The 12894-nt window shown below is 41.9% G+C and overlaps 1 protein-coding gene across 2 annotated transcripts; it reads left to right on the forward strand.

Annotated features, from left to right (window-relative positions):
* Positions 1–1526: 1526 nt before the first annotated feature.
* Positions 1527–10963, forward strand: tpp1 (tripeptidyl peptidase I). 2 transcript variants are annotated; one of them, XM_029674887.2, is made up of 13 exons: positions 1527–1633; positions 2048–2119; positions 2221–2360; positions 2495–2645; positions 4106–4227; positions 4382–4560; positions 4896–5094; positions 6927–7115; positions 7624–7696; positions 8065–8185; positions 8495–8653; positions 9004–9129; positions 9990–10963. In XM_029674887.2, exons 1-13 carry the CDS (start codon positions 1623–1625, stop codon positions 10131–10133), a joined length of 1686 nt encoding a protein of 561 aa, XP_029530747.1. In that variant the 5' UTR covers positions 1527–1622; the 3' UTR covers positions 10134–10963. The 2 variants fall into 2 exon arrangements, with proteins under 2 accessions (XP_029530747.1, XP_029530748.1); XM_029674888.2 differs by lacking the exon at positions 2048–2119.
* The last annotated feature ends 1931 nt before the right edge of the window (positions 10964–12894 follow it).

Consider the following 12894-nt stretch of genomic DNA (forward strand, 5'->3'; position numbering starts at 1 on the left):
ACAGCTCAATGCTTGAAGCTTTGAAGAGCTGCTGGCAAACACACGAAAGTGCTGTTTGAATGAATGCTTACGAGCCTCCTGGTGCCTACCACCGCTCAGTCAGACTGCTCTATCAAATCATAGACTTAATTATAACATAATAACACACAGAAATATGAGCCGTAGGTCATTAATATGGTCGAATCCGGAAACTATCATCTCGAAAACAAGATGTTTATTCTTTCAGTGAAAATACGGAACCGTTCCGTATTTTATCTAACGGGTGGCATCCATAAGGCTAAATATTCCTGTTACATTGCACAACCTTCAATGTTATGTCATAATTACGTACAATTCTGGCAAATTAGGTGGCCCAAACTGTTACATATACACTGACTCTGCGTGCAATGAACGCAAGAGAAGTGACACAATTTCACCTGGTTAATATTGCCTGCTAACCTGGATTTCTTTTAGCTAACTATGCAGGTTTAAAAATATATACTTCTGGTGAGGCAGGTTACCAGAAGGTATAATCGAATTAAAAATCGAAAAGAGATTGGAAGTAAATATGGGTCCAGTGGGTGGTTGGGCTGGCTGGGGACGCGGCGATTCAGACAGTTAGCAGGCCTGTGCTAACAAGCTAACAGTTAGTAGGCCGGGGCTAAACAAGCTAGCAGTTAGCAGACCGGGGCTGAACAAGCTAGCAGTTAGCAGGCCGAATTAGCAAGTAAGCAGATAGCAAGGGCTAGAAAGTTAGCCTTTGGGAGACGTCGCGATGGGGTTAAGTCTGTTTATGCCTCTTCATGCGGTGACATCGATAGACCGGTCGTGGGTCTGGATATTGTAGCCCAGGAGTATGCTTCGGTGGTAGCACAGGAGCTCTGGCCGGGCTAGCTTCAAGCAGTGGATGGAAACGCTAGCCAGGAGTAGTCATCCGGGGTTGCGGTTAGCTAGTTGTGAAGATCCAGATGAAAATGTTCTGTTTGCGGTGGGAATACCATGCTATTGTTTGAGAGTGCACAGTTATGAACTTAAAGTTATTAATAAACCAATTAGGCACATTTGGGCAGTTTTGATTTAAAAAAAGTGAACATAAATGCAATGGTTCATTGGATCAGTCTTCAACTTTTAATACACTGTTGGAATAATACATTATGGCCGTTCTCGTATTTCAAAGATGATGGTGCAAAAAAAATAATTAATTTCACATTTCCACAAACTTCAAAGTGTTTCCTTTCAAATGGTATCAAGAATACATATCCTTGCTTCAGGTCCTGAGCTACAGGCAGTTAGATTTGGGTATGTCATTTTAGGCGAAAATTGAAAGAATGGGGCGGATCCTTAAGAGTTTTTTTAAAGCATGAGTTTCACAAATCTTGTTCATTGCATCACTCATACAAATGTGAATTCTAATGAATAATTTATTCATGAAATTCTAAAGTAAGAATAAGCACCGCAAAAAGCTGACGGCAACATGGGACTTGAGTTTACAGCATTTTGTCCTTTAATGCCGTTAACTAGTCACGTGACAGGCTACAGCTCATATGGTCATGTGATGAGGAACCGACACTAATATTATCCAGCAAACAACAATTCGAAAACAAAGTCGTTCCTTGCGTTGAGAGTCAACGAATGTAACCAAAATGAGGTTTCTGTAAGTATTTCCATTATATAATTATCCACGTTTGATTGTTTAGAATGGGACAATAACACCTGAAGTCCTTGTGGTTTTTGCTTCTAGCTAAAAGCATACATTGTTGACCTATTTTACATGAAGACCTTTGAGCTATAACGTTACTTCCTTCTTAACTAAGCTATTCTAGAGATTTTTGTTTTGTGCACGATTTCCACTGAGGGAGTTGTCGAGAATCTCTACAGCCTTGCACAAGCAGTAGTGCAGATCCTTTGTTTAGCCCAGAGTTCAAACGTTTTCAGAATGTTGTACTTTAATTTACCAGGTGTATAACGTTAATGCTTTCGCGCAATTTAAGAAGACATTTATGAATGGTTTTCTCTGATATTTTGTTTTTAAACACCCTCTTTTTTTAAATTTTATTTTAAATTTTAGGTTGGCCTTCTGTGTCCTCATATGCAGTTCATTGATTTTGTGTGAACATCTTGAGGCTGATCAAGACATCTTGTGAGCAAACAACCCTGACATTGTACAGCTTTTGTAAATGAACTACTACAATGTGTGATTTTTACCATCATTTGAAGCTACTTCACATAATGTATTTTCAGGATACCAGAAGACTGGACTCGTGTAGGCAGGATTGACCCCACAGAGAATTTGGAGCTGACCTTTGCTTTGAGGCAGCAGAATGTGGATCAACTGGAACACCTGCTGCTACTGGTTTCGGACCCTGAGTCGGCACAATATGGTAGAAATAATTTCATGCTTACAACGGCAAACATTTTAGGCCATTAGATTTTGAACTTCCTGACTTTTATCCCCTCTGATAATGGATTTTGCATTACCATGTACTCCTTTACAGCACTGTCAATTCTGTCTTAGGCAAGCATCTGACTCTAGAGGAAGTGGCCGCTTTAGTACGTCCATCCCAGCTGACCCAGAAAGTGGTTCGTCACTGGCTGCAGAGTCACGGGGTCACAGATTGCCAGACCATCCTCACTCAAGACTTCCTCCAATGCACCATGAACACGCAGTAAGGGCCTCTCTCTCAAATCACATGTGCCGACTAGACTTTACTGTGAAATTCTTGCTTACAAGCCCTTCCCAACGATGCAAAGTAAAAATATATATATGAAGTATACAAGAATAAAGCTATATACAGGGAGTACCTGATCAATGTGGATTTGAGGTAGTCACCTGCTTGTTGAACATCTAATTCCAAAGTCATGGACATTAACATTGCGTCCCCCCGTTTGCTGCTATAACAGCTTCCACTCTTCTGGGAAGGTTTTTCACTAGATGTTGGAACATTGCTGCGTGGACTTGTTTCCATTCATCCACGAGCATTAGTGAGGTTGGGTGATTAGGCCTGGTTCGCAGTCGGCATTCCAAATCATCCCAAAGGTGTTCGATGGGATTGAGGTTCAGGGCTCTGTGCAGGCCAGTCAAGTTCTTCTTACACTGATCTTGACAAAACATGCTGAAACAGGAAAGGGCCTTCTCCAAACTGTTGCCACCAAGTTGGAAGAATTGATTTTTTTATTTTATTTTTTACCTTTATTTATCTAGGCAAGTCAGTTAAGAACAAATTATTGTCATTGTATGCTGTAGCATTAAGATTTCCCTTCACTGGAACTAAGGGGCCTAGCCCGAACCATGATAAACAGCCCCAGACCATTATTCCTCCTCCACCAAACTTGACAGTTTGTACTATGAATTTGGGCAGGTAGCTTTCTCCTGGCATCCACCAAACCCAGATTTGTCCGTCAGACTGCCAGATGGTGAAGCGTGATTCATCACTCCAGAGAACGTGTTTCCACTGCGGTGAGCTTTACACCACTCCAGCCAAACGCTTGGCATTCGCATGGTGATCTGAGGCTTGTGTCCGGCTGCTCGGCCACGGAAACCCATTTCATGAACCACCCGACAAACAGTTTGGGCTGACGTTGCTTCCAGAGGCAGACGATTTTACGCGCTACACACTAAAGCACTCGGCGGTCCTGTTCTGTGAGCTTGTGCAGAAATTTGACGCGCTGGCTTGTTCGAAAGGTGGCATCCTGTGACGGTGCCAAGTTGAGTAACTGAGCTCTTCATTAAGGACATTCCACTGCCAATGTTTGTTTATGGAGATTGCATGGCTGTGTGCTCGATTTATACACCTGTCAGCAATGGTGTGGCTGAAATGGCTGAATCCACTCATTTTAAAGCAGTGTGTGTGTATATATAGTGTATGTACATGAAGGCAGGGTAAAGTGACTAGGTATCAGGATTAATAATAATAAATAGAGTAGCAGCAACATAATGAGTGAAAAGTGTGTATATCTTGTGAGTGTGCATAGTCAGTCCGGGTAACCATTTAATTAACTATTTAGCAGTCTTATGGCAGAAGCGGTCTTGAAACCTGTTGGTCCGAGAGCCGACGCTCCAGTACACAGGCCCTGCACTCCATACAGATGCCACAGAGAGTGAGGCTTTCTACTTCTCCCGTTTCAGAGTGGCAGAGGCCCTGCTTCCAGGCATTGAGTTTCACCGCTACGTAAGAGATGGCATCTCCCTGGTGAGGTCATCATCTGCATACCACGTGCATGAGGATGTTCTCCAACATCTTGACTTTGGTGAGCAGCAATTTCATCTTGACCATTTCTGAGGTTATCGACAGAAATGCTATTATCTTATAGCTCGTCTGGTAGTAGTATAACAACAAATAAGTTAAGAGTATGACAAACAATGTTATGGATGTGATTTTTTTTTTTTTTTTTTCACTCATAGTTGGTGGTGTTCACCGCTTTCCACCCAAGGGGCAGGACCTCAATGAAGTCTTGACAAAGAGGAGACGGTCTGGAGCAAAGTTTCATCTTGGAAACACACCCGCCACCCTCAGGTCTCGCTACAACCTGACCGCAGCGGACGTGGGTTCAGCTCAGAACAACAGTCAAGCCGTGGCTCAGGTATTTGGCCACTTGTTACGTCAATACCAATGGGACAGCTGTGTCAGACGAGAACAGTTGATAGAAAATTACAGGGGGCAAACGCTTTGCCTCATTCTAACAATGAACTTGCCTGTCTGGTATAATGGGAATCTAAAGGCTCAATTCAATTAGCACACTTTGCTCAGTAGCTCTCTTTCCCATGGTCAAATAAACTGATCTTTGGTACTGTATATAAACCTACAACTACTGCCAGGTAGACCCCCCCCCCCCCCCCACAGATAAAGGGTGAAATGTGTATGGTGGATATGGTTTGTTTGGATTCCAGCATAGCTATCATCTTATCATCTGTCCAGTTCTTGGAGCAGTTCTACCACCCTGCTGACCTGGCTGAGTTCATGACGCTGTTCGGACGTAGCTTCCAGCACCTGTCTAAGATTGACCGGGTGGTTGGTGTTCAGGGAGCAGGGAAGGCCGGTCTGGAGGCCAGCCTGGATGTAGAGTACATCATGAGCACAGGGGCCAACATACCTACATGGGTCTTCACCAATCCAGGTATACTAACAATGACAAACCAGAGTGTGAATGTAGCCTTAGTCACATGGCAAGTGCAGAGAGGTTTATTTTAATTTGTATGTTAATCCTTTGGCAGACGTGACTTATAATAAGTTAATTGAACTAAGGAATTTGAGACGACCACATATCATTGTAGTAAGTAGGCTAAAACCTTTCCAGAAAAGCTAGCAATGGCCAAAATGCTAGTGAGATCAAATACCAAGTGGTATATATTTAGCCTCTTCCAACTGTATCTTTAGCTATGTCTCATATTGTACCAATCCAAAGTTTGGACACCTACTATTTCAAGGGTTTTTCTTTATTTGTACTATATTGTAGAATAATACTGAAGACATCAAAACTACGAGACGACACACATGGAATCATGTAGTAACCAAAAAAGTGTTTTAGATTCTCCACATTTGCCACCCTTTGCCTTGATGGCTTTGCACACTCTTGGCATTCTATCAACCAGCTTCACCTGGAAGTCTTTTCCAACAGTCCTGAAGGATTTCCCAAATATGCTTAGTACTTCTTGGCTGCTAATTGGGTTGAAGTCAGGTGATTGTGGAGGCCAGGCCACTCCTTCTTGGTCAATTAGCCCTTCCACAGCCTGGAGGTGTGTTGGGTCATTGTCCTGTTGAAAAACAAATGATAGTCCCACTAAGCGCAAACCAGATGGGATGGCGTATCGCTGCAGATTGCTGTGGTAGCCATGCTGGTTAAGTGTGCCTTATTCTAAATGAATCAGTGTCACCAGCAAAGCACCGTCACACCTCTTCCATGCTTCACGGGGGGGAACCACACATGCAGAGATCATCTGTTCACCTACTCTGCATCTCACAAAGACATGGCGGTCTAAACCAAAAATCTGAAATTTGGACTGATGAGACCAAAGGACAGATTTCCACTGGTCTAATGTCCATTGCTCGTGTTTCTTGGCCCAAGCAAGTCTCTTCTTATTGGTGGCCGTTAGTAGTGGCTTCTTTGCATCAATTTGACCATGACGGTCTAACTCACACTGTCTCCTCTGAACAGTTGATGTTGAAATGTGTCTGTTACTTGAACTCTATGAAGTATTTATTAGGGCTGCAATTTCTGAGGCTGGTAACTAATGAATTTATCCTTTGCAGCAGAGGTAACTCTGCGTCTTCCTTTCCTGTGGCGGTCTTCATGAGAGCCAGTTTCATCATAGTGCTTGATGGTTTTGGCAACTGCACTTGAAGAAATTTTCAGAATTGACTGACTGTGTCTTAAAGTAAAGATGAACTGTCGTTTCTCTTTTACTTATTTGAGCTGTTCTTGCCATAATATGGACTTGGTCTTTTACCAAATAGGGCTATCTTCTGTATACCACCCCTACCTTGTCAGAACAACTGATTGGCTCAAACGCATTAAGAAGGAAAGAAATTCCACAAAGTAAATTTTAACAAGGCACACCTGTTAATTGAAATGTATTCCAGGTGACGACCTGGTTGAAAGAAGAGTGCGCAAAGCTGCCGTCCAGGCATGGTGTGGCTACTAGAAATGCAAATATAAACTATTTGATTTAACACTTCAATTTTATTATTTTTACATGATTTCATAGTTTTGATGTCTACACTATTATTCTACATTGTAGAAAATAGTAAAAATAAAGGAAGAACCCTGGAATGAGCAGGTGTGTCCAAACTTTTGACTGGTACCATATGTTTATACTAATATACCACTTTAGAATGAAGCAATGCATTGGGGTTGCACTCTTAGTACAGGTAGGTAGTATGGTGTTGATGTTGAAACAGCCTTTTTCTAATAGTGGTTTGATAATGGGACACTGCTTGACTGCTCCTCAGGTCGGCATGAGACCCAGGAGCCATTCCTCCAGTGGATGTTGCTGCTCAGCAACATGACAGACATCCCTTGGGTCCACACCATCAGCTACGGGGACGATGAGGACAGCTTGTCCTCCGCCTACATGATGCGCATCAACACTGAGTTCATGAAGGCTGGCGTACGGGGCATTTCTATACTGTTTGCCTCAGGTTAGTCTGCTAGCCTGGGCCCAAATCTGTTTATGCCAACACCAATTGTCATTGTCACGCATTTCATGTGACAATGACCAATGGTGTTGGCAAAAGCACACAACTAGTTCTGGAACCAGGCTAAGTCAGTGCCACTTAGAAAATGTGATTACATTAAAAAAAATATATATATATATATTTATTACTTGGAAGTGTTTACGATCTTGATCGAGTAGTCAGTGACAGCGGATTTAATATGATATAGACTATTTGAATAGTTCAAACTCAAGCAGGTGTTGTGTGAGGTGGCCTTGGTTTTTGTGGGGCTGCCATTTAGTTACTCTGGAAATGTGTGCGTAATATCAGGTGAGTCGAGCAGGCCTATGAAACATGAACAAGTCACCATGTATAGTTGAGTAAATTGACGACTAAAATTGTGGACAACAGTTTTTTTTTTTTATAATCCATAAATCATGAGTAAGATCATTTCCTTGGCGTTCGCTTTCATACTTGAACTGTCTTGCCTCAGGTGATAGTGGAGCTGGCTGCAGACACTTGACTAAAGGAGAGAATTCTTTCCGACCAAGCTTTCCTGCATCAAGGTGAGTCATTACCACTGTCAAAATAAACTAATGACACTTGTGTTTTTTGGGGTATTCAATGTTTTATTTGAATCCATGAAGTATGAAAAGTGTTCAATCCAGGTGCGGGTTATGCCGTAGGCATTGCGGTTTCTAAAGGGAATTTCACGATTGATTTCACATGTGCAGTGTTTAACGTGGCAACAGCATTTAAATGCAGCAGTGCAATGTGTGCGCATCTGAGGCTAAATACTTAGTCTAAACTAGTCAACAATAGTCTGTTTTGTAATCTGAAATCAATAGAATAAGAACCAGTGTCTTTGTGGGGTCTGTTTTCCTGTCCATACCCAACTCATCTGTTCTCTGAAGTTAAGTTTGTATGCTTTCAGCCCATACGTGACGACAGTGGGGGGAACTTCATTCAAGAATCCATTCAAAGTCACCTATGAGGTCACCGACTACATCAGTGGCGGCGGCTTCAGCAATGTTTTTAAGATGCCGGACTACCAGGTATTAAGAGTGTCAATACAGGACATAAACCCACAGATACGGCCATAGGTTTTCCCAGATCTGTGCTTTTTTAAATTGATCTTTAGAATTTGAAAAACGATATGTTGTACGTAACTGAGTGAAAAGACTAACATGTATTCACTAACTATCTGATTAGGTACACAAAGGTTCTCTCAACAAATGAGGTCTTGTCTACTGGTAGAATTAGCCATCACTGATGCATAGTAAATGTGTGAAGTATTTATTTCCGTATGGTTTATTTGGATAGACTTATTCAATCATCTGATAGCCTGTCACTTTTTGCCACAGGTCGGTGCTGTGGAGGGTTATCTGAAAGCAGTGCCGGGTCTCCCTCCAAAGACGTACTTCAACACCAGTGGAAGGGCCTACCCAGACATGGCTGCTCTCTCAGACAACTACTGGGTGGTCACCGACAGGGTACCCATCCCCTGGGTGTCTGGTACTTCGGTAAGAAAATAGTATCTCATAGTGAATCTCAAAGTATATTTTGTTGATTCCTCATTTCTTCTCTCACCTGCTTATCTCCCAAATATATAAAACGTTTTCAATTATCTGAGAGAAATATTATATTTACATTTTAGTTATTTTAGACGCTCTTATCCAGAGCGACGTACAGGAGCAATTAGGGTTGTGCCTTGCTCAAGGGCACATCGACATATGTTTCACCTAGTCGGCTCGGGGATTCGAACCAGCGACCTTTCGGTTACTGGCCCAATGCTCTTAACCATTAAGCTACCTGTCGACTCTTGGATCATATAATGCATTAACAATTAATATTTACTCGTGTTGTTCTTTAGGCCTCCACCCCTGTGGTTGGAGGAATCCTCTCTCTGATCAATGACCAGCGCTTTCTGAAAGGCCTGCCTTCTCTGGGCTTCCTCAATCCCCGCCTGTATCAGCTGCAGGGCCAGGGACTCTTCGATGTAAGTCACTGATCATTAGATATGGAAAAATAAGACTAGTTTCTTGTTGTGTATGGTAGTGTCATGTATTTATCTTTTGTGTATATTCACAGCAGTGGTGGAAAAAAACGATCCAATAGTCATACTTGAGTTAAAGTAAATATACTCTAATCAAAAATGACTCAAGTGAAAGTCACCTGGTAAAATACTAGAGTAAAAGTATTTGGTTTAAAATATACTTAAGTATCAAAAAATAAATGTAATTTCTAAAATATCTTTACGTATTAATCACTTCAAACTCCAACCACACAGCATTTACTTATTGATAGCTAGGGGCACACTGTAACACTTAGACATATTTACAAATGAAGCAATTGTGTTTAGTGAGTCACCAGCTCAGAAGCAGTAGGGATGACCTAGGATGTTTTGATACGTGGTTGAATTTAACCATTTTCCTGTCCTACTAACTAAGCATTCAAAATGTAACGAGTACTTTTGGGTGTCAGGGAAAATGTATAGAGTAAAAAGTACATTATTTTCTTGAGGAATGTAAGTAAAGGAAAAGTTGTCAAACATAAATGGTAAAGTACAGATGCCCCCAAAAACTACTTAAGTAGTACTTTAAAGTATTTTTACTTAAGTACTTTACACCATCTGATTCGCAGCAATGGAGCATCTTGTGTCGGGGTCCTAGAGTACTGCAGGGGATCTGCAGCCAGATTAATGTATATCATTTTTTAATGTTACTAAAAACAGATTAAACTAAAAGTTTGAGAACTCCTGATTTAGTGTTTCCCAGTTTTCTATTCTGAACACCACCAAAAGATGGCAGTAGAGAAGAGTCATTGCATTTACTGACTGTTTTCTGTTCCTACCCCCAGGTGACTGATGGTTGTCACCTGAGCTGTCTGGACGAGCAGGTCCAGGGGCAGGGATTCTGCGCGGCACCGTCATGGGACCCAGTCACCGGATGGGGAACGCCCAACTACCCTGCTCTGCTGGCTGCCCTGGTGTTGGAGAAATGAACTCCTGGGGCTCTGTTCCGAAAGTGGAAATGTAACGAAGCTAGTGTGTGGAAGAAACCTTTGTAGAGTAAGGATTGTGTCAGCTCTATATTTGTTACATTTCTAGCTGCAACATTCTGAACGTTTCACCTCAGAATACACCCCTGACACATATGAAGTATTTCAGCTGCCTGCTTATATGGTGTCTAGCAATGTCCCTTTCCATTGTAAATTACACTGGACAGATTATTTTTAAATGGAAAATGCCATTTTGGCGTTTCTTTCGTCTCAGGTTGTTTGATACTTTTTGAAGGATGGACTCATTTAATGTGGTCAGTGATGTAAAATGTACATTCATTTTCACAAGTTCATCAGTCAGCCATATGATTGTAACCAGATTAGGTGGGGTAATCAATGACAACGTAGGTCGACAAAAAAAAAAACCTGTGTATCATGTTTTTGCATGCGTGTTCTGATAAATATTTCTGCTCAAAGGAGGTTAAAGTTAGGCCCATGCTTTACATTTATCTGAATCTTGGACAGAGTTTTGTATGAGGAGAGAAGCAACATTTACCATCGCGTTACTGATTTAAAATATGTTCTGCTGTGGTTGCACACAGAGGCCTATACCAAATACTTACCGATTTTACTCTTGATGTGCTCATTGAGCAAATTAATTCTGCTAATCTCTATCCACCAGAATTGTTGCACTTGTTTTTACTTTTTTAATAGATTTTGGGGGAAATGGTCCATGCAATGTATTAAAGACTGCATGTGTCACATTGATTGTAAACATGCTTGTTAACTTAAGTCTTTGCCTTTAGGAATTAAACTGTGTATGTGAAATTATATTTCATTCTGTGTATCTGTAATTAGACTGAATAACCAACCACAAATGGATATAAGAACAGGATGACTATCCATGGGTCACTGTCTGAGTATCAAACTGCAGAGCAAAATCAGATGTGTGGCAGAGAAAGGAAAAAAAAATAGAAAATGTGGCATTCTGACCATTTATTGAAAAGACATTGTACACCATGTTAGTACACCATGTTGGTACCTATTGGGAACAGTCCTTACCAATAGGAAATGTCACAACAGATTAAATATGTTTTATATTTTATCTGTACAACCATAGGGGTGCTCTTGCAGGTGCTACATCAATTTTTTTGACATATTAATGATATTCATCCATTTTGATTCTTGAATATTCACTGTGTACAAAACATTAAGGACACCTCTTTACATGACAGGCTGGCCAGGTGCACGCTATGATCCTTAATTGATGTCATTTGTTAAATCTACTTCAATCAGTGTAGATGAAGGGGAGGAGACAAGTTAAAGGATTTTTAAGCCTTGAGACATGTATTGTGTATGTGGGCCATTCAGAGGGGGATTGGGAAAGGCTAAGTGCCTTTGAGCAGGCTATGGTGGTAGGTGCAACAGTTTGTTTCAAGAACTGCAACGCTGCTGGGTTTCTCATGCTCAAGTTTCTCATGTGTTTCAAGAATTGTCCACCATCCAAAGGACATCAGCATCTCTGGAATGCTTTTGACAGCTTGTAGAGTCCATGCCCCAACGAATTGATGCTGTTCTGCGGGCAAAAGGTATTCGTAATGTTTGGTGTACTCAATGTAACTTAAATGTGCTTAGTTCATCTGTCTTACTCTCAGAGGGGTATACTATGATTTGAAGCTAGATCTACTCAGAGTTTTCTAAAGCTATCCAGCCTCACATTCTAGCTCAGGCTTCATCTGTACTACGATGGTAGATCTCGCTCGTCCGCCTACTGCTGACTCTAGCAGGCTCGTAACTGCGCGTGCATGTGGCTAGTCAAAAAATTTAGCCAGGACACCAGGGTTAACACCCCTATTATTTTTTTCCCTTTTTTTTTAAGGGGTGGATCAGCTTAATATTGCGGAAAGAATATTACTTCCATCAATGTAATTGTCTGCATCATTTCCAATCCCCCACATATTTTTGGGGTAAATAAATACACTGCTCAAAAAAATAAAGGGAACACAACACAATGTAACTCCAATTCAATCACACCTCTGTGAAATCAAACTGTCCACTTAGGAAGCAACACTGATTGACAATAAATGTCACATGCTGTTGTGCAAATGGAATAGAAAACAGGTGGAAATTATAGGCAATTAGGAAGACACCCCAATAAAAAAGTGGTTCTGCAGGTGGCGACCACAGACCACTTCTCAGTTCCTATGCTTCCTGGCTAATGTTTTGGTCACTTTTGAATGCTGGTGGTGCTTTCACTCTAGTGGTAGCATGAGACTGAATCTACAACCCACACAAGTGGCTCAGGTAGTGCAGCTCATCCAGGATGGAACATCAATGCGAGCTGTGGCAAGAAGGTTTGCTGTGTCTGTCAGCGTAGTGTCCAGAGCATGGAGGCACTACCAGGAGACAGGCCAGTACATCAGGAGACGTGGAGGAGGCCGTAGGAGGGCAACAACCCAGCGGGAGGACCGCTACCTCCGCCTTTGTGCAAGGAGGAGCAGGAGGAGCACTGCCAGAGCCCTGCAAAATGACCTCCAGCAGGCCACAAATGTGCATGTGTCTGCTCAAACGGTCAGAAACAGACTCCATGAGGGTGGTATGAGGGCCCGACGTCCACAGGTGGGGGTTGTTCTTATAGCCCAACACCGTGTAGGACGTTTGGCATTTGCCAGAGAACACCAAAATTGGCAAATTCGCCACTGGCGCCCTGTGCTCTTCACAGATGAAAGCAGGTTCACACTGAGCACGTGACAGACATGACAGA

Source organism: Oncorhynchus nerka, linkage group LG12 (genome assembly GCF_034236695.1).
Source record: "Oncorhynchus nerka isolate Pitt River linkage group LG12, Oner_Uvic_2.0, whole genome shotgun sequence".
Taxonomy (NCBI): Eukaryota; Metazoa; Chordata; class Actinopteri; order Salmoniformes; family Salmonidae; genus Oncorhynchus; species Oncorhynchus nerka.